The following is an 18,761-nucleotide window of genomic DNA, read 5'->3' as shown; positions in this document are numbered from 1 at the left end:
ACAAGTTTAAGTAGGAAGTGTGTCCCTGTTTAAGTAATCAGACCATGCAAAATTACCATACTCGGTTCTACTTGTTCCTCCCAATTGACAGAGAGCAACTAAACGTTAACAAACATCACACAAGTATGAGCCTATTAACAGTAACAAGGGAGTTGCGATATAACAAGACTCCAGGAGCCTTATCTAGTAAAGTCAAAGACAAAAAATGCTAAATTCGAGTCTCAAAACTGAAAACTTAGAAAGAGGTTCTTAACCAAGAGGTTCATACTGATAGAGATACATACGGTCTGATCATTCACCGGCTGAAAAAGTTAGAATACATGGTTCCAGAATACATGGTTCCAATCATTCACCAGCCAAAAGAAGACTTACATAGGGGCTCCAATTCAAATGAGTCGATGCTCATGCCCTCTCATCAAACTGTCACAGAGGCTTTTTAAAACCAACATCACCAAAAAGGCCCCCCTAAAAGGTCACTACATCGACACCTTCATATGAAGTACATAACCTAATGTAATTAAGCAGAGGAAGAACCAGCTGTGGAGCTCACCTTCTGTAGGAGGCCTTTTATTTCACACTCCAGTTTGGTTCTCATCTCTGGAGAAAGAGTATCACCCGACTTCTCCAGCATTGATGTCATCATCTGAAGATTCTGCCTTATGACGTCAAGGCAAGGTCCCTTGCCAGGGGATTGTACAGGACTCAGCAATCTCTTTGTAGGCGGAGAGGCTAGGCTTGTGGCTAAAACCTTGGACACTGATGGAAGATTAAAGCGCCTGTAAGATACAAGGTTTGTGCCAAAAGGGTTGTTCTTTTCTAAACTCTGAAATGCTTCTCCTGCATCAGCACTTTCCATGAATACAACCTGTGCACTACTAGGATCTGTCAAAAACTGTGTCTCCGATTCTTTCAAGGGTCCAAACCTACAAAATGTTGAAATTAAATCATCTTTTGAAGGCATTGGGACTCCTGAGGCAAAGGTCAAGAGGAGAGCAGTTGCTAGACCTTCTCCTTTTCTCCTCCTCTTCTTCCGTTCGGGTTTACTTGGAGGTGTAAGGCATTCAGCACCATTTCCATTCAAATCTGGAATACCGTCAGCTTGAACAGGAACCCCTGGATCTACTTTCTCCTTTCTCTTTCTCTTTTTCAGGGCAGGTTTACTATCAGCTGAGAGTAGGCTGGTAACCTGGTTAGAGTCCAGGCATGGCAAAGCCTGAAGAGGAATCCCCAGATCTACAACCAATGTACCAGGTCCCAAATTGTTTCCATTAGCATCTACTAAGCCAGGAGCCATATTGGCTATTGAGTGCTCTGAAGCAGTTTCCATCCCCAATCTCTTTCCTAGCTGAATGTTACCTTCAGAAACAGCATGGCCAATAGCCTGTTGTTTATTAACCAGAACGGTAGGTAGAACACTGTTACCATTCAAATCAGGTATACCAATTGTTTGTTTAGTCTGCAAACTTGCTTGACTTGCTCCTTCCACCTTCTCTCTTTTCTTTTGCTTAGGCTTATCACAGGGCATGAGAGGGCCGACAGCTGAAGAATCTTGTACCATTTGGACATCAGGGGCAATGCTTGTATTGACATCTGACATCCCAGAAAGGGATTTAGTCTTGGATCTCCCTAACTTTGGTCGTCCCCTTTTCTTGCCAAGGTTTCCATTCATACCCTCTACAGCAGTTGCAGGGCTTTGAACTAAGCTTGACGTGTTGGCAGCGTCTTCACCCTCTGATTGCTTCGAAACTGCCTTTTTATTTCTTTTCTTTGGCTCAGATTTAGCCTCATTCTGGCCACCATTTTCCAACAGGCAAGGTTCAGCATCTTTATCCTCATCCTGACCAGCCATGTTCTTACTGTAGGTTTCACAAATGGGCTCATCATGAAATACTGATATCCTGAAGTTAGAGATGAACCAAGCAACTGAATCAAATGCTTTATTTTCAATCGGATACTGGCAGCCGATGGCTGCAGAGCAGAATTCAGAAAGCAACTCAGCAGAAGACGTATTTTTCACATTTGAATTACCAGATGTGTTATTCACACCAGTAAACCTCCTATGCCATTTCCTCCAGAATTTCTCACCAGTGCTTTTAAAATTAGACGGTGGTCCACCATCAGTAGTTGCTGCCATTCCTTCCGCAGACAATCCTTTCTGCCCCCAGTTTACATATGGGTAAGACAAGTACCTACTCTTCTTCCTTTCTCTCGACTCAGCGCCTATTTCAATCATTCCTTCATTTCCGCCATCACCATTTCCTAGACTGGAAGCATTGCTTTCTTTCACTGTCGGGGATATCACTAGGCTAGTCTCTTCAATTTCAGAATCCCTCTTCATCTTTCTCTTCCTGGACTTTGAACTTGAGATGGAAGTTTTATCAGCACTGCCCCCACCAAAAAGCTTTGCAAAAGCTTCATTCTTGTCATTCTTTTCTTGATGTAAGATAGTTTCATCTGTTTGCATCAGCAAGGTTCCGTCGGCACCACTTTCAGCATCATTTCCTTCCCGAAGTAGATGCATTGGCAGCTGGCTGTGCCCTGTGGAGCTATAGAAGGCTGATAATCGACCAAGTGTAACAGTATAATCAAGTATGCCAACTTTGGAAACAACCTGAGCAAGATTTTTCAGATGTGCAAGGAACTTTGCAGAATCAAAATGAGTAACTGAAAATTCACCAAGTTCACTAGAGTTGCGGTCAGGAACTCCTTCCTTAGATGCTGGACCATCAACTGACAGTCGATTTTCTTTCAAAATACAGGCACAAGTCATATTCAATTTTACACGGCCACCAAACTCTTCAAGAGCTTTCTCTACAGCTCCAACAAAAATTCTAGCCTTGCTTTGCCCTGAAATCTGCTCAAAGTACTGAGGGAAGGGCTTTAGTTGGTATCGACGACACCAAGCAACATGACCCATCCCAAAGTACCCAACTAGTAGACAGCCTTCTTGGTCACTAACCATCCCGTACTTTGATCCATCTACAGGATCATGAATCCTACCAGGCCACCATGTCTTTATTTTAGTTTTAACCCATACAATATCACCCACAGAAAAATCATAATCTTGATCATCTTCATCCTTCTCCAGTTCATCATCTCCAAATTCTTGTGCATTGCCCTTGCTTGTGATCCCAGGACCCATATCAACAATAAATCCTGGTGGAGGGCCAGTAAAATCCACAAACAGCGAAATACCATCACCAGAAACTTCTTGCTTGTTGCCAGTTAAATCAACAGTCGATTCAATCCCATCTGATCCCAATGCTTTGTCTTCAGTGATAGCATCGTCCACAAGGATCTTCCCAACATCATCTTCTCTTTGACTACCACCGATACTCGATGCCAATGCTTTGGCCTCATTCATACCATCGTCGTCCTTTGCCTTCTCTACTCCATCATCTTCAACCGTCTTCTCAACTCCACCATCTTTAAACATTTTCTCAACTTCACCATCTTCAAACATTTTCTCAACTCCACCATCTTCAGACATCTTCTCATCACCACCATCTTCAGACATTTTCTCAACTCCATCATCTTCTCTCTGACCACCACCCATACTCAATCCTAAAGCTTTGTCTTCATTCATATGATCATCATCCACTATCTTCTGAACTCCATCATATCCAACCATCTTCTCAACTTCACCATCTTCAACCATCTTCTCAACTCCACCATCTTCAACCATCTTCTCAACTCCACCATCTTCAACCATCTTCTCAACTCTAAAACCTTCAACCATCTTCTCTACTTTAACACCTTCAAACATCTTCTCAACTCCATCATCATCTCTCTGACTACCATCCGTACTCAGCCCCAATGTTTTGTCTTCATTTGTACGATCATCATCCACAGACTTTAACTCCACAGAAACATTCTGATGGTCATTTTCCTTTTCTGATTGCAACAGTTTCAGTTTGGATACCATCTGAGCCTCATCTCCCACATCAACATGAGTATTAATGATATAAACCTCTTCCACCCCAACCCCATTCACGCAACTCTTCTGTACACCAGAAACCGCTGCATCAACACCCAATTCCAAATCTTCTCTTTTAGTACCATCTAATATTGTTTCCTCCGGTTCCACCATTTGATTTGCGACTTCCACGGTGCTGAACCCAAAATCATTCCCGCAACTCTTCTGTACACCAGAAATCGCTGCATCAGCACCCAATTCCAAATCTTCTCTTTTAGAACCATCTAATATTGTTTCCTCCGCTTGCGCCATTTGAGTTGCCACTTCCACAGTGCCGAACCCAAAATCATTCACGCAACTGTTTCCGAGACCAGACATTGTTTCATGCACACCTAATTCCAAAACTCCTCCTTTAGTACCATCTAACATTGTCTCCTCAGGTTGCACCACTTGAGTTGCCACTTCCATAGTCCCAAGCCCAACATCATTATGACCAAAATCAACTCTTCTTCCATTACTTTCGAAAATGTTGGAAAAAGACTCTTCTAACCCGGGACAGCTTTCATTCCAGTCTAAGAACCCAGCAGCCTCTAGGGTTTCTGGGGTTTTGGGAGTCTCCATTGTCAATAGTGCCCAAAACAAGTCGACTACTTATCTTGCAAAAATCCAAAGCTGATCAACACACAAAAAGAAAAAAATATATATATACATGTCATTATCACTCCCCTATTCAAAAGAAATGTTCCCAACCAAAAACAAAAAGAAATCTACCAAGACAAAAATCATAAATAAAAATCAAGAACCAAAAGAAAATCAAAGGAAAGAACAATACTTTCTCATTTGGGATTTCACAAAATGGATGAATATATGAAATTACCTCAACAAAAAACACCATACTGGGTCTGTGATCCGAGTAGTCCAGCTTCAAAAAGTGCCATGCTTTGTGAAGGGTTAGAGGGAGGGAGAGAGTTAAAATTTAGGGTGTTTTGTGTTGTTGGGGAATCTCTTGTGTTGTGAAGAGGAGGCCAAAGGAAAATGTTTAGGCGAAAACTACGTTAACAAAAGGGTCATTCATTGTTCTTGTTTCTCGGTTTGTATTTTGCTCTTGGTTGGTTCTAAGTGAGTGGTGAAAGTGTGAAGTGTCCGTATTTAAAGCTGCCCTTTGTGGTTTCCACTTCCAGGTACCATTTGCACGTGATACACTGTTTCCTTCGCTTCCTTCCACCACATCCTAGTTTCTTTTCTTTTGTCTTCAACTAGCTTTACCTACCCAAGTATTCAACTCATACTATTTTTTTTTTTTTTTAATTCAATTTTGGTTTACATTTTATGCATCTAATGGGGATTATTGGCACACAAACTAGTTTTCTTTTTCCCATTGTTAGGTTAAAGCTTATAAAAGAAAAAAAATTTGATTCACATTGGTGTCTTATTTCAACCGTATAAAGTTTGCAACACGTATTGATAACAAAGTTATGGTCTCAAATGAAGTTGTGTTTTTCAATGCATTTTCTGTTTTTCACTCATCCGTCACATATCGTGAGTGTTTAATCTTTTATTGATTAGTCTAACAGATATTATGACACAACCCCACTCGAAATCTTCTTGTCAATGAAGGATTTGACAAAAGTAAAATTTTAAAATAATTACTAGTAATATTTAACATGAATGCTCTTTAATCTTAACCGTTGTTCTGATCAACAGGTATAAAGGTAACGGATTGCACGTAAGGTCGTACGGTGAATAGCATTGAAACTGTAGTGCACTGTAAAACATCCCATCATGACAAAGATTGATTGTTCTCATTGCATATAATTTTGACAATGACTTCTTTACCTTGGCATTATTTTGACTAGGTTAGACAAGCGAAAAGCCACTTTGATCCAAATGGCTAGATTCCGTGACATAATAATTATTCAACTCACTGGCTCATAATCGTATGAAAAGTCCAGCAAAATAAAACGAGTTTTTATTTTGCAATGACCTAGATTCCTTTGTATTATATTAAATAATTTTCTTTCCTCGGGTGCTTCCATTATGAAATTCAGGATGACGAGCGCACCTTATTTTTCATTACAGTAGGGTGGGCACACAGAGAAAAAAAAAAAAGAGCATTATTAAAGAAAATACAGCATCTCCAACAGAAACTAAACCTGGGATTATCTCTACAATTCTATCATATTTTGTATCGAGTATCAACATAAAGTCATAATCTCTATTGCAATGAGAACCTTTATCATTGTCAAAATTAAGATGATAAACCTTTATCATCTTCGTATGATTGTAGCAACCTCTCCGCACATAGGGGCCTAGCTAGGGACGCGAAGAGTTAAATGACCCCCTTGACCTTAGCTTTTCCGCTATAGAGATCTAATACTTTTTCACTTAACATGCTTGTAAAATGTTTCAATGACTTTATATTTCTTTTGCTTCAAATGAATTTTTTACTTGATTTTTGAATAAAACCTCCATGTGCTATAGATTTAAGTCACATTTATAAGGAAATTGAGATTTTTTTTTTTTTTTTATTTAGTAAAAAATTTTCACTTAAATATAAACCTTAACTTTCATGACCCCCCTTATTACAAGCTCTGGCTACTCACTGCACCCACACATGACCATTACTCCATTAGACCCTACAACTTGTTTATGAACCGGAGCTTTTAACTTGCCGGTTCGTGTCTGCAACCACATTCGTATGTTTTCTTTTAATCAATATATCTGCCATCCTATGATGCTTCACCATTGCAAGCTGCAAAAGTTGTTCGTGTTAACTTGGTTTTCACTCAACACAAGAATAATTTCAAAGAAACAATCTGAAAGAAAATGCTGAACTGGTGATCAAATAAAACCAGTCCCACATTTCAAAGTAAGGCTACCCAAGAATCTCACCTTTAAAGCATCACACTTAAACCTGGCATTGAAGTTGGTATGAAGAGCTCTGCCCATACCTTCCAAGATAATCTGCATGGTTAGTGTATAATAAATATCAGCAAAAGTGATTTCAAAAGTTTTCTTTTCTTTCATGTGTTTTTTATGTTTAGTAATGCTATGATTTTAGTAACTGGAGCGAATATCATATCAAATCAGCCTCTTTTGCAGCAGCAGCTAGCTTAGAGCTGACCTGCATTAAGTCTATGCAAGGGCTGCCACAACCATTAATGGAACCGAAGATGAATTTCCTTTAGGTTGCTAACCATGGATCCAGAAGGACGCCTCCCACTTCAGCAGCTCTCCAAAGAATGTCACATTGCTATTGACTAGAAAAATCACTTTCTTGTCTATACTTATGTACAGGAAAGAGAAAGTTAAATGACTTGATCGTGTTTGGATTTAAAAAAATATTAAATAGTTTGAATATTTGACTAAGGGATCTAACTACTTATGCATAGAATTCAGATTTGATAGTAGGTAAAAGAACTGAAAATCTAATACATAAACCACTGAACAGAAACGGTTAGACAAGGAATAGTGAGAGAAAGAAGGCAAAAGGCTTGACATTGAGGGCCCGCAGAAAGATTTTACTTCCATTGGGAATGGGAACTCAAATGCAAGATGGAAAGAGAAACATAGAACTGGGTATGCATTGAGACCAACCTTGGCAGCTTCAGCGACAATCTCAGGAAGCTCCATGGCAGTGACATCATTTAGAGCTGGAAGGGAGTTGGCAACCAAAACAACCTGCAAAGACAATCTCATTACTGACGTTTTACTGCAACATTTACTCATATGCAAAATAAGCTATCTCAGTCAAGCATGTGCAGAAAATGAAGTCTGGAAAACAGAGATCACAAAAGAAGACCCTTTTTTTTTTTTCTTTTTTCTGGCAGCTATAATTATTTTGCATATCCATGTTTTATATATTAGTGTAAGACCTAAAGCACCTTGTACTTGCAGAAATGAAGCCACCACACTCTAAATTTCATAGAAGACAAACAAACCAAACAAAGATATTGAAAATAATAGAAGATGGACTAGTCATCCAACAAGGTGATTAACAGCTTCACCAATAAGGGAACTTACCTCTGTTCCACAGGCAGAGAAGTTCCTGTGCTAGGGGAAGCATTCCTAGAACAATGTCAGTACCTGAGTTATCCACAAAGGGCAACGCTCTTTCATGTGGGCGAGGTTTCTTGTCTCCAGATCCTAACATTCTCTTTTGAAAGACATCAAAATCATCCACCTAAATTAAGATAACGAGCTCCTTTACACAAGATTAAATTATATTAAAAAAAATAAAAAAACTGAAACGAGTCAAACGACACAGGAGTATTATTTTGGATCCACTTACCCGCCAAGGTCTTTGCATCTTATCACGACTCATTCAGTAGATTTCAATAATTGTTCCTTTATGATAGAATCCACACAGGCACGGGACCCCCCCAGTCAAAAAAGTTTGCAGCTAGAACACCTTCAATAAGGGAAAGTGTTATTGTTTCCTGCAGATAATCACATCAATGGTTTGAAAAGAGGCAGATGTAGTGGTAACTGTGCTGGAAAAAAAAAAAGAACATGCGTTTGCCAAATGGAGAATAAAAGGTTCAACCAGCCACCCACTACAAACCATATTTTTGATAGTTTATCTACAAAGAACAGGCTTTTCGTAATTTCAGGTAAGGTTTTGCAATGATAAAGCATGCAATATGAACAGCAAAATATCAGGTGATACCATAATTATGCGTGTGGTGATTTCACCTCTAATCTCTATGGATGAAGTATGGGAAGTGTACCTCACTCATACTATCAAGTTCCAGGAGCAGATCAGGTAAAACAGCAAGTGATGCCTCGTTTTCCCTGCTACGTCATAAAAGAGGGGGAAAGAGGGTTAGACCAAAAAGGGGAGACATGCATCAGGTGCACCACTGGTGCAGTTTAATGTCCTCTGAACCCTGAAAATCTTGTTTTTTTCAGATGATTTTGTGATTTTTTTTTTCTTTAGACAAAATTACAGTCCAAACAGTATAGTTATTAAGCTCGCCAGGAATAAGGTAGCCTCAGACTGAAACTTCTTAACAGCTTCATCGAAAAAAGTGCAGTTACCTTTGCTTTATACTTCTATAAGCATCAACGTTGGAACTCCCTCATGCATTCTTCCCTCAGTTCCAATAGATTGGCCAACCCTAACTTTCCATATGCAGCAGGCTCTTCCATCAACCTACACAGCCAGTTGTAAGTTGTTGAATGCAACAAGCACGCCTAAAATTTCATCAATCTGTATGAACTAGTGATCTACTCATTGAGAAGACCAGATCTTTTGATTTGTGGATAACTTTATCTAGGAATTGAAAGCATTTTTCATTATAGAAGTCATTGTCGAGACCAAATTATATAGAGAAGAAACATAAACCTATGCTACAATCATGATACTGGGATACCTAATGGGAACCTCAAACTCCATTAGATTCCAAGCCAAATTACATTTTTTCTTTAGGAATACCCAGAGAGCATATTTACCATGCCAAGTGAGCAGAAAAAAAAGCGAGCAAAGGCATTACGCCTTCTTTTAGCATCATCCATCCCACCTTCACTTGCCACTGCCTACCATGTTTCACACTGACCTCTCAAAATCATAAAGCAATGATAAAACGTATCCAATCTGATTTTTCATTTATATGAACATAATCAAGCAAGAAACTTAAAACAAAATGAAACAACAACAATGGACAATCACATAAGCAAGACCAAAAACATGAAGGACATTAACTTTCATATCAAGGACCTATGAAACAGACTGGCATATGCTCATGCTTACCTTATCAACAAGGTCTGGCAGAAGCCCTGCCAGAACAGTGAGCCAATACCTAAAGTAAAAGCCAATTGGCTACAGCAGACATACGCCCAAATTTGTTTGGAATCATAGTTGCAGATTATCCACTATAGAGAGATAAACTTTAAGGATTCCAAAAGTATTAACATGTACTCACTCTATTTCACTCTGATCTGAGAGATATAATAGTGTCAGACTTATATGAGTTATATCTGCAAGTCAACAGATTAGTCAGAAAAATGACCATGATGAGCATTTAGTATAAAAAGAAATGTTTTTCTAACAATTGTATAAGTGGCATGTAAAGATTAACACATAATTAATATACTGCAAGCGTCCGTATAACAAGCATGAAGTGTAATTTGGCCACGTAAAAAGCATAATTAGTAACCGTCCTTCCTCACACATTGTCTTACTCCTTAATACAAAAAAAATTAAATGGATATGGATGACAAATTAATACACATAATTTGTTGCAGAATTGCAAAACTCATTTCATTAACGTCACTATCCACTTCAAAAGCATTGGAAATAATTCGTGCTGAAAAACTGATGGAACTTTGTTAGCGCATAAAGCAATGTGGGGAAAGACCAGAGGGAAAAACATACAAAATAAAGGTGTAAATATGAAATGCTACATTATTAGAGATACATAAGGTCAGATCATTCACAAGCTGGAAAAGTTACAAAGAGGTTCCAGAATACATAGTTCTGATCATTCACCAGCCAAAAGAAGACGTACATTGGGTCACTGCTCATGCCCTCTCGTCAAACTATCACAGAGGTCTTTTAACATCAACATCACCAAAAGAACCTGCCCTAAAAAGTCCTACATCGACAACCTTCACAAGAAGTACATAACCTAATCTAATTAAGCAGAGGACGAACCAGCTGTGGAGCTCACCTTCTGTAGGAGGCCTTTTATTTCACACTCCAGTTTGGCTCTCATCTCTGGAGAAAGAGTATCACCTGAAGTCTCCAGCATTGATGTCATCATCTGAAGATTCTGCCTTATGGTGTCAAGGCAAGGTCCCTTGGCAGGCGATTGTACAGGAGTCACCAATCTCTTAGTGGGCGGAGAGGATAGGCTTGTGGCTAAAACCTTGGACACTGATGGAAGATTAAAGCGCTTGTAAGCAACAAGGTTTGTGCCAAAAGGGTTGTTCTTCTCTAAACTCTGAAATGCCTCTCCAGCATCAGCACTTTCCATGAATACAACCTGTGCACTACTAGAATCTTTTAATAACTGAGTCTCCGATTCTTTCAAGGGTCCAAACCTACAAAATGTTGAGATTAAATCATCTTTTGAAGGCAGTGGAATTCCGGACACAAATGTCAAGAGGAGAGCGGTTGCTAGACCTTCTCCTTTTCTCCTCCTCCTCTTCCGCTCAGGTTTACTTGAAGGTGTAAGGCATTCAGCACTATTTCCATTCAAATCTGGAATACCGTCAGCTTGAACAGGAAACCCCGGATCTACTTTATCCTTTCTCTTTCTCTTTTTCGGGGCAGGTTTACTCTCATCTGTGAGCAGGCTGGTCACCTGTTTAGAGTCCAGGCATGCCAAAGCCTTAGCACGAATCCCCAGATCTACAACCAATGTACCAGGTTTCAAATTGTTTCCATTGGCATCAACTAAGCCAGGAGCCATATTGGATATTGAGTGCTCTGAAGCAGTTTCCGTCCCCAATCTCTTTTCTAGCTGAATGTTACCTTCAGAAACAGCATGGCCAATAGTCTGTTGTTTATTAACCAGAACGGTAGGTAGAACACTGTTACCATTCAAATCAGGTATACCAATTGTTTGTTTAGTCTGCAAACTTGCTTGACTTGCTCCTTCCACCTTCTCTCTTTTCTTTTGCTTAGGCTTATCACAGGGCATGAGAGGGCCGACAGCTGAAGAATCTTGTACCATTTGGCCATCAGGGGCAATGCTTATATTGACATCTGACATCCCAGAAAGGGATTTAGTCTTGGATCTCCCTAACTTTGGTCGTCCCCTTTTCTTGCCAAGGTTTCCATTCATACCCTCTACAGCAGTTGCAGGGCTTTGAACTAAGCTTGACGTGTTGGCAGCATCTTCACCCTCTAGATGCTTCGAAACTGCCTTTTTATTTCTTTTCTTTGGCTCAGATTTAGCCTCATTCTGGCCACCATTTTCCAACAGGCAAGTCTCAGCATCTCTATCCTCATCCTGACCAGCCATGTTCTTACTGTAGGTTTCACAAAAAGGCTCGTCATGAAATACTGATATCCTAAAGTTAGAGATGAACCAAGCAACTGAATGAAATGCTTTATTTTCAATCGGATACTGGCAGTCGATGGCTGCAGAGCAGAATTCAGAAAGCAACTCAGCAGAAGATGCATTTTTCAAATATGAATCACCAGATATGTTACTCACACCAGTAAACCTCCTATACCATTTCCTCCAGAACTTCTCACCAGTGCTTTTAAAATTTGAAGGGGGTCCACCATCAATTGTTGCCGCCATTCCTTCCGCAGACAATCCTTTCTGCCCCACATTTATGTATGGGTAAGACAAGTACCTACTCTTTTTTCTCTCTCTAGACTCGGCGCCTATTTCAATCATTCCTTCATTCCCGCCATCACCATTTACTACACTAGAAGCCTTGCTCTCTTTCACTGTTGGGGATATCATGAGGCTAGTCTCTTCAATTTCAGAATCCCTCTTCATCTTTCTCTTCCTGGACTTTAAACTTGAGATGGAAGTTTTATCGGCACTGCCCCCACCAAAAACCTTTGCAAAAGATTCATTCTCGTCATTCTTCTCTTGATGTAAAACATTTTCCTCTGCTTGCTTCAGCAAGGTCCCGTCGGCACCACTTTCAGCATCATTTCCTTCCTGAAGTAGATCCATAGGCAGTTGCCTGTGCCCTGTGGAGGTACAGAAGGCTGATAATCGACTACGTGTAACAGTATAATCAAGTACGCCAACTTTGGAAACAACCTGTGCAAGATTTTTCAGATGTGCAAGGAACTTTGCAGAATCAAAATGCGTAGCTGAAAATTCACCGAGTTCACTGGAGCTGCGGTCAGGAACCAAAACTCCTTCCTTAGATGCAGCATCATCAACTGAAAGTCGGTTTGCTTTCAAAACACAGGCACAAGTCATATTCAATTCGACACGGCGACCAAACTCTTCAAGAGCTTTCTCTACAGCTTTAACGAAAATTCTAGCCTTGCTCTGCCCTGAAATCTGCTCGAAATACTTGGGGAAAGGCTTCAGTTGGTATCGACGGCACCAGGCAACATGACCCATCCCAAAGTAGCCAACTAGCAGACAGCCTTCTTGGTCACTTTCAATTCCTCCGTACTTTGATGCATCTGCAGGATCATGAATTCTAGCAGGCCACCATGTGTTTATTTTGGTTTTAACCCACACAATATCACCCACACAAAAATCATAATCTTGATCATCTTCACCCATCATACTCGATTCAAATGCTTTGGCCTCATCCACCTTCTCCTTAACTCCAACATCTTCAACCATCATCTTCTCAACTCTATATTCTTCAACCATCTGAGTTTAAATAGAGAAACTAACTAAATAAACCAGAAATTAACATGCCCAAAATTGCAGAGAGAGAGAGACGTCGTACCAGGACCCAAATTAGTAAGCAAAGCCTGCAATTTGAGGGGAAAATCGAACAGCCCAACGAAACCCTAACCCGAAACGAAGAAAAGAAACGGATTCAAGACAAGGCGAGAATCAATGGAGAGATATGGGGCAAGTGATGTAAAAAAGATTTTGGTAAGAAACATAGAACAACAACAACAGAAGCTCTGTTTCTCTCTTGGATTAAGGGAGTGTAAAATATTCACAACATAAGCAACACAAAATAAGAGAGTTAGAGCAGCTCACTGTTACAAGTGTTTGATGCAGATCACTCAACTTGATGCTCCCCTCCCTCAGAGCAGCTCGAAACCAACCATATGGCACGTTTTACTGGAGCATCATTCACATCAAGTTAATATCATACAAGTTATATAATATTGGAGAAACATGTTTTTTTTTTTTTTAGAGAATTTTACAAATGGTCACTCAATTATGACTCATTCGACATTTTGGTCACTTAACTTTCAAATATATAATACTCTGTCAATCACTTTAGTCACTTCTCTCAATCATTCTAATACAGATTTCTCAATTTTTCACAATTTGTTGGACGAAAATATCATTAATATTAGGGTGTGCAAAACATGGTACAAACCAGCCAAACTGGCCAAAACCAACCGATAAATATGGTTTGGTTAAGGTTTTTAACTTTAAAAATTGAAAGCCGGTTCACTACTGAACCAAACCATTTATGAAATGAGTTGGTTTGGTTTCCTCTTGTGCTTAAACCGCAAAACCCGAACCGACTAGCATATTAGAAATATAATAGTAAAAAAGTTAAAATTATATATTTAATAAATATATATTCATTTGTCCAGTCTATTTGTGTAAGTTTTAGATCTCTAATTACAACTTTATTCTTAAATGATATACTACCATATTAAATCTAAGGCCCAAAGGCCTAGAACTCTAATATGTAATCGCTACAATCACTTTGATTCTCTCACATCACATCTCTCAATCTCTCATTCTCTAACCCTCAATACTAGCAAATTAAGCTATTACTAATGGCTAAGCCATCAAATAAGTGAATCACTTTGAATCTATTCTAAATTTTGATTTTTGATCGAATATTGGTTTTAGATTTTAATTATTGAATTTTAAATTTAGTTATTGTTTATCATCACATCTCTCATTCTCTAACCTTCAATACTAGCAAATTAAGCTATTACTAATGACTGAGCCATCAAATAAGTGAATCACTTTGAATCTATTCTAAATTTTGATTTTTTTAGAATATTGGTTTTGGATTTTAATTATTGAATTTTAAATTTAGTTTTTGTTTATTTAACATAATTTTTATTATTAAGATTGAATTTTACTATGATTTTTTTTATAAATAATATTATTAGGGTTAAACCGCCTAACCGACCGAACCAAACCATCTTTAATTGGATTGGATTGGATTGGACTATGATTATTTTTTCTGATGGTCGGTTGTTCAAAATGCATAAACCGCTCATTTTGACATAGAGATGGTTTGGAGTCAAAACCGATCCAATCCAATCTGTGTACAGCCCTAATTAATATTACGGCAAATAAATTTTTTTTAATGAAAAAAATTAACGAAGTGACTAAAGTGAATAGCAGAGTTAAAGTTGAGTGACCAAAGTGATATATTTAAAAGATGAGTGACCAAAGTGTCGAATAGGTAAAAGTTGAGTGACCATTTGTGATATTCTCCCTTTTTTTATTACAACAACTAGTTCAGAGGACCTCTCGCTTTTATTTGTAAGACTTATGTCACTAAACCAAATAATATTGAGCCATTTCCATTGAGAAGTTTTATATACACACCCCCAATTACTTAATGCACATGCACGCCTATATTTTTTTGTCATTAAACTTCCATCTTTACCCCTCCTCATTAATAAATAAAAATAAATAAAGAAAAGAAGAATCCACAAAAATAAAATAAGAATTAAATGCTTTATATATCTAAATATTAATTAAATCTTTTCTTATAGGTTAAAATTTTCTTCTCGTCTTTGATTATGATATAATCATCTTTCTTCAAGATCATACATGAACATTAATGGCAAATGAAATAATTGTAGTTTATATGAAGATTAGCAAGCAACCAAATTGGATGAAACATATTGAAATAAGTTATAAAACCATCAAATATATCTTGGATACATGATCAATCACTTAATTTACAAAACAACCACCACGACATTTTTTACTGATTTTACTATTGACCATGACTATATGGATCATGAAGATATTGAAATATATTGAATCTTTAAAAATCTTAGAGGCATGAAGTTTTTCAACTTGACGAACAACAAAGGTAAGAAAATTAAGTTATTGTTTTAGGGAAACGATATTGGGAGAGAATTGAGTCGTCCTTTCATTGATAATAGGGGCCTCTTTATATAGAGGATTACAAGTGTTAATGTCTAAAAGTCTAGCGGTAGCCGGACTTTAGCTAACGCTGATCCGATGGGCGGATCGATACTTATGTTGTTGTAGTTCCCGTTACCTGTCAAGTGAAATACAAAGGGGCGTCAGAGGGAGACCGCGCTGGGCGATGCCTAAGTTAGTCGATGTATTTATGTTGACAAAGTAACAGTAAGCAAGTATTGAATGCGTAATAAATGAGGAGAGAGGAGAGGACCTTTATAGGTGAGGAAGAGGATGATCTTCTCCTTGTTTTCGATGTGGGACTGATGTGCTTCAGTTCCCAGTTTCAGTAGCTTCTGATGCTAACTTGACACGGCGCGTGGCGGCGCGTCGGCGGTGCTTTGGGGTTGCTCCGGGGCTCAGGCGGTAACCTGGCTAGCTGTCTTTACGCCAGTCACTTATATGGTGGGCGTTGGTACCCCTGGCGGTACAATGAGCGTGGCTCATTATAGCTAATTATGCTTGCAAATGCACATGTATGTACAACAAGCATAAAGATAGAGTTGTACATAGAAACATAATCGTACATTGATTGGATATCTCCTAAGATTCTCCAAGAATATCTCTAATATAAACCCTATTCAACTAGAGCAAGTAACCTCGAGTTTGGGCCAGACACATATTCTGGATTTACTTGAACACTCCCCCTTATGTCGCCCAAATGTGGTGCTTCTCTCGTTGCCGAGTAACAAAAACTCAGTGGGACAAAAATAACCTCGGTCGAAGGGGAAAAAGAACACAACACACCCTTCACGTTTCGAGACCGTACATGTAGACACCTCCCCCTGATGTCTGCATCTCTCCCTGATGACTATGATCATTGAAGTTAGGATAACTTCCGCAAACGATGCTACCAACATGTTTCTCGAAAATGAAATTTAGGCAATGACTTAGTGAGCAAGTCTGCCATATTGTCCTCAGATCGAACCTAATTTACTTTGATCTTGAGGAGAGTTTGTTGTTGCTGATTATACTTGGTGTGGTAGCTTTTGATGTAGCCTTGCTTCAAAACAAGCAGCATTATCCTATATGCTTGTAGACTCATCTGTGGTAGACTTCAAACCATAATTGTTCAAACATGTGTAACTATGGATCCCATCCATATACATTCACGAACCACTTCGTGAAGAGCAAGAATCTCTGCATTATTCAAAGATATAGCGACTAAGGTTTGTTCTATAGACCTCCAAGATATCACGGTCTTTTCCCATGGTGAACACTTAACCAGTTTGGGAATGACCATTTTATGGGTCAGAGAGATACCCAACATCAGCAAAACCTTCCAAAACACTTATGTCTTTTTGGGATGGGGATAGTGGACGCAGGCCAGTGTTGGCGGCGTTCCTGGTGTGTGATGGGTCCAAATCCATCATCTCTTTGTAGGGATAGAACAAGTTCTTATCAATCATACATCTCAAGTATCGAAAGATATCTTTTACACCAATCCAATGGCGTCGCGTTGGCGCAGAGCTATATCTAGCTAACAAGTTCATGGCAAATGAGATGTCCGGTCTTGTGCATTAAGCTAAGTACAATAATGCGTCTATTGTACTCAAGTAAGGCACTTCTGCCTCTAGCACATCTTCATTATCATCCTTTCAATGAAGAGGATCCTTTTCAGGATCAAGACTACGGACGATCATGGGGGTGCTTGAAGGCTTGACCTTGTCAAAATGCCTAAGCATTTTTCGACACGATGCTCAAGTTCCAAACCGAGACATAATCGTGTTCTCCCATAATCCTTCATCTCAAAATTGGATTTCAAGTGTTCAGCGGTTTCCCTTAACTCTTTAAGGGCTTCTAATGAAGATCATGTCCAAAATGAACAGAATAGAATCCGAAACTTGATATGGAAACGCGTGGGCATATCCCTTCCCAATTAAGTAGTTACTTTAGTGAGCGTTTCAACCTCATTGGAAACGCGCTCTGTGGTCTAGAGCCACTTGACTTGGGTTGACTTGGGTAAATGAAGTTCACCATGAACCTTAATGTATATTCCATATCTAGATCCCTATAGAGATACATAGTGACCACATTTGTAAGCTGCATGTTCAGTTATTCGGAAACTACCAAACTGACAGGGTAGTGGAGTGCAATGACATCCATTACGAGAGAATATGTCTCATCGTATTCGATTCCAGGGCGTTTTATGAGAAGCCTTGCGCCATAAGGTGAGATTACCATCTCTTTTTCTCACTACGCTTTCTAACGAAGACCCATTAGTCAATAGGTTTTATGTTAGGAGGTGTTGGCATCACTAGCTCGAAAACCTTCCTCTTCGTTAGAGAATCCATCTTAACCTGGATCGCATCTTTCCATTTAGGCCAAATCTCTCTACGTTGGCATTCATTCATCAACGGAGTGTGGTTCGATATCATCGGACTCAACAAACTCATGCGCAACTACATCAACAATTATGATTGAGTTTCTATCCCACGTCTCATGTACACTAGTGTAATTTTCATAGAGCTCTATATTCTCAGGAATAGGTTCTGACGTTGAGGCATCCCCCAACGATAACCATAACCCGGAAGATTCTCATGAGACGGATTTTGAGTGTCGATGATCAAAGGATTAGAGTGTGCCAAAGCATCCTTCGAACCCACGGGCCTCCCATGCATCCTAGCTGGGGCCATGACCTATAACGCCAGAGTGCCACTCTCTTTGGCGTTGGCGCCATGCCTTCCTCCATGTAGGGTGGCACTACGTCCTCTCGTAGGGACTTCCTTCCTTGCAGGCTTGTTTGCAGCATATTTGTGTGATCTCATCACTTTAACAGGGATCGAGATGAGACATAGTAGGGACAGGCCACGACAATTCCTGTCGTTCCTGCTGAACATCCGTGTTCTTATCTCCTCCTAACGACGGGAAGACTGTCTCATCAAAGTGACAACCCACAAATCTAGAGATAATGAGATCGCCTTGCAAGAGCATTAAGTGGCGGACGATTGTTGGAGTCTCAAGTCCAACATAGTTGCCCATTCGTCTATAAGGACCTATCATAGTGCACTGTGGCGGCACAATTGGCACATAAATGG

At 39.4% G+C, this 18,761-nt stretch overlaps 2 protein-coding genes and 1 long non-coding RNA gene across 4 annotated transcripts; all 3 read right to left on the bottom strand.

Moving 5' to 3' along the window:
* Nucleotides 1–160: 160 nt before the first annotated feature.
* On the bottom strand, nucleotides 161–5,058 carry LOC112180885 (serine/threonine-protein kinase ATM). The gene is made up of 2 exons (XM_024319458.2): nucleotides 4,794–5,058; nucleotides 161–4,588 (listed from the first exon to the last, which is right to left on the bottom strand). Exon 2 carries the CDS (start codon nucleotides 4,535–4,537, stop codon nucleotides 518–520), a length of 4,020 nt encoding a protein of 1,339 aa, XP_024175226.1. The 5' UTR covers nucleotides 4,538–4,588; nucleotides 4,794–5,058; the 3' UTR covers nucleotides 161–517.
* Nucleotides 5,059–6,427: 1,369 nt separating this feature from the next.
* Nucleotides 6,428–9,647, bottom strand: LOC112180887. The gene is made up of 8 exons (XR_002928546.2): nucleotides 9,371–9,647; nucleotides 8,957–9,071; nucleotides 8,647–8,710; nucleotides 8,208–8,355; nucleotides 7,940–8,099; nucleotides 7,041–7,597; nucleotides 6,809–6,880; nucleotides 6,428–6,668 (listed from the first exon to the last, which is right to left on the bottom strand). It is a non-coding gene; the product is annotated as an uncharacterized LOC112180887 (long non-coding RNA).
* A 642-nt stretch (nucleotides 9,648–10,289) lies between these two features.
* On the bottom strand, nucleotides 10,290–13,658 carry LOC112180886 (serine/threonine-protein kinase ATM). Of its 2 annotated transcripts, XM_024319461.2 has the most exons (3): nucleotides 13,564–13,658; nucleotides 13,301–13,364; nucleotides 10,290–13,221 (listed from the first exon to the last, which is right to left on the bottom strand). In XM_024319461.2, exon 3 carries the CDS (start codon nucleotides 13,219–13,221, stop codon nucleotides 10,555–10,557), a length of 2,667 nt encoding a protein of 888 aa, XP_024175229.1. In that variant the 5' UTR covers nucleotides 13,301–13,364; nucleotides 13,564–13,658; the 3' UTR covers nucleotides 10,290–10,554. The 2 variants fall into 2 exon arrangements, with proteins under 2 accessions (XP_024175229.1, XP_024175230.1); XM_024319462.2 differs by having other exon boundaries at nucleotides 10,290–13,364.
* Nucleotides 13,659–18,761: the final 5,103 nt, after the last annotated feature.

The sequence above is a fragment of the Rosa chinensis genome, chromosome 7 (assembly GCF_002994745.2).
Source record: "Rosa chinensis cultivar Old Blush chromosome 7, RchiOBHm-V2, whole genome shotgun sequence".
NCBI classification, from domain to species: domain Eukaryota; kingdom Viridiplantae; phylum Streptophyta; class Magnoliopsida; order Rosales; family Rosaceae; genus Rosa; species Rosa chinensis.
Note: the sequence above shows the minus strand (reverse complement) of the source record. Positions and strands in the feature narration are given on the sequence as shown.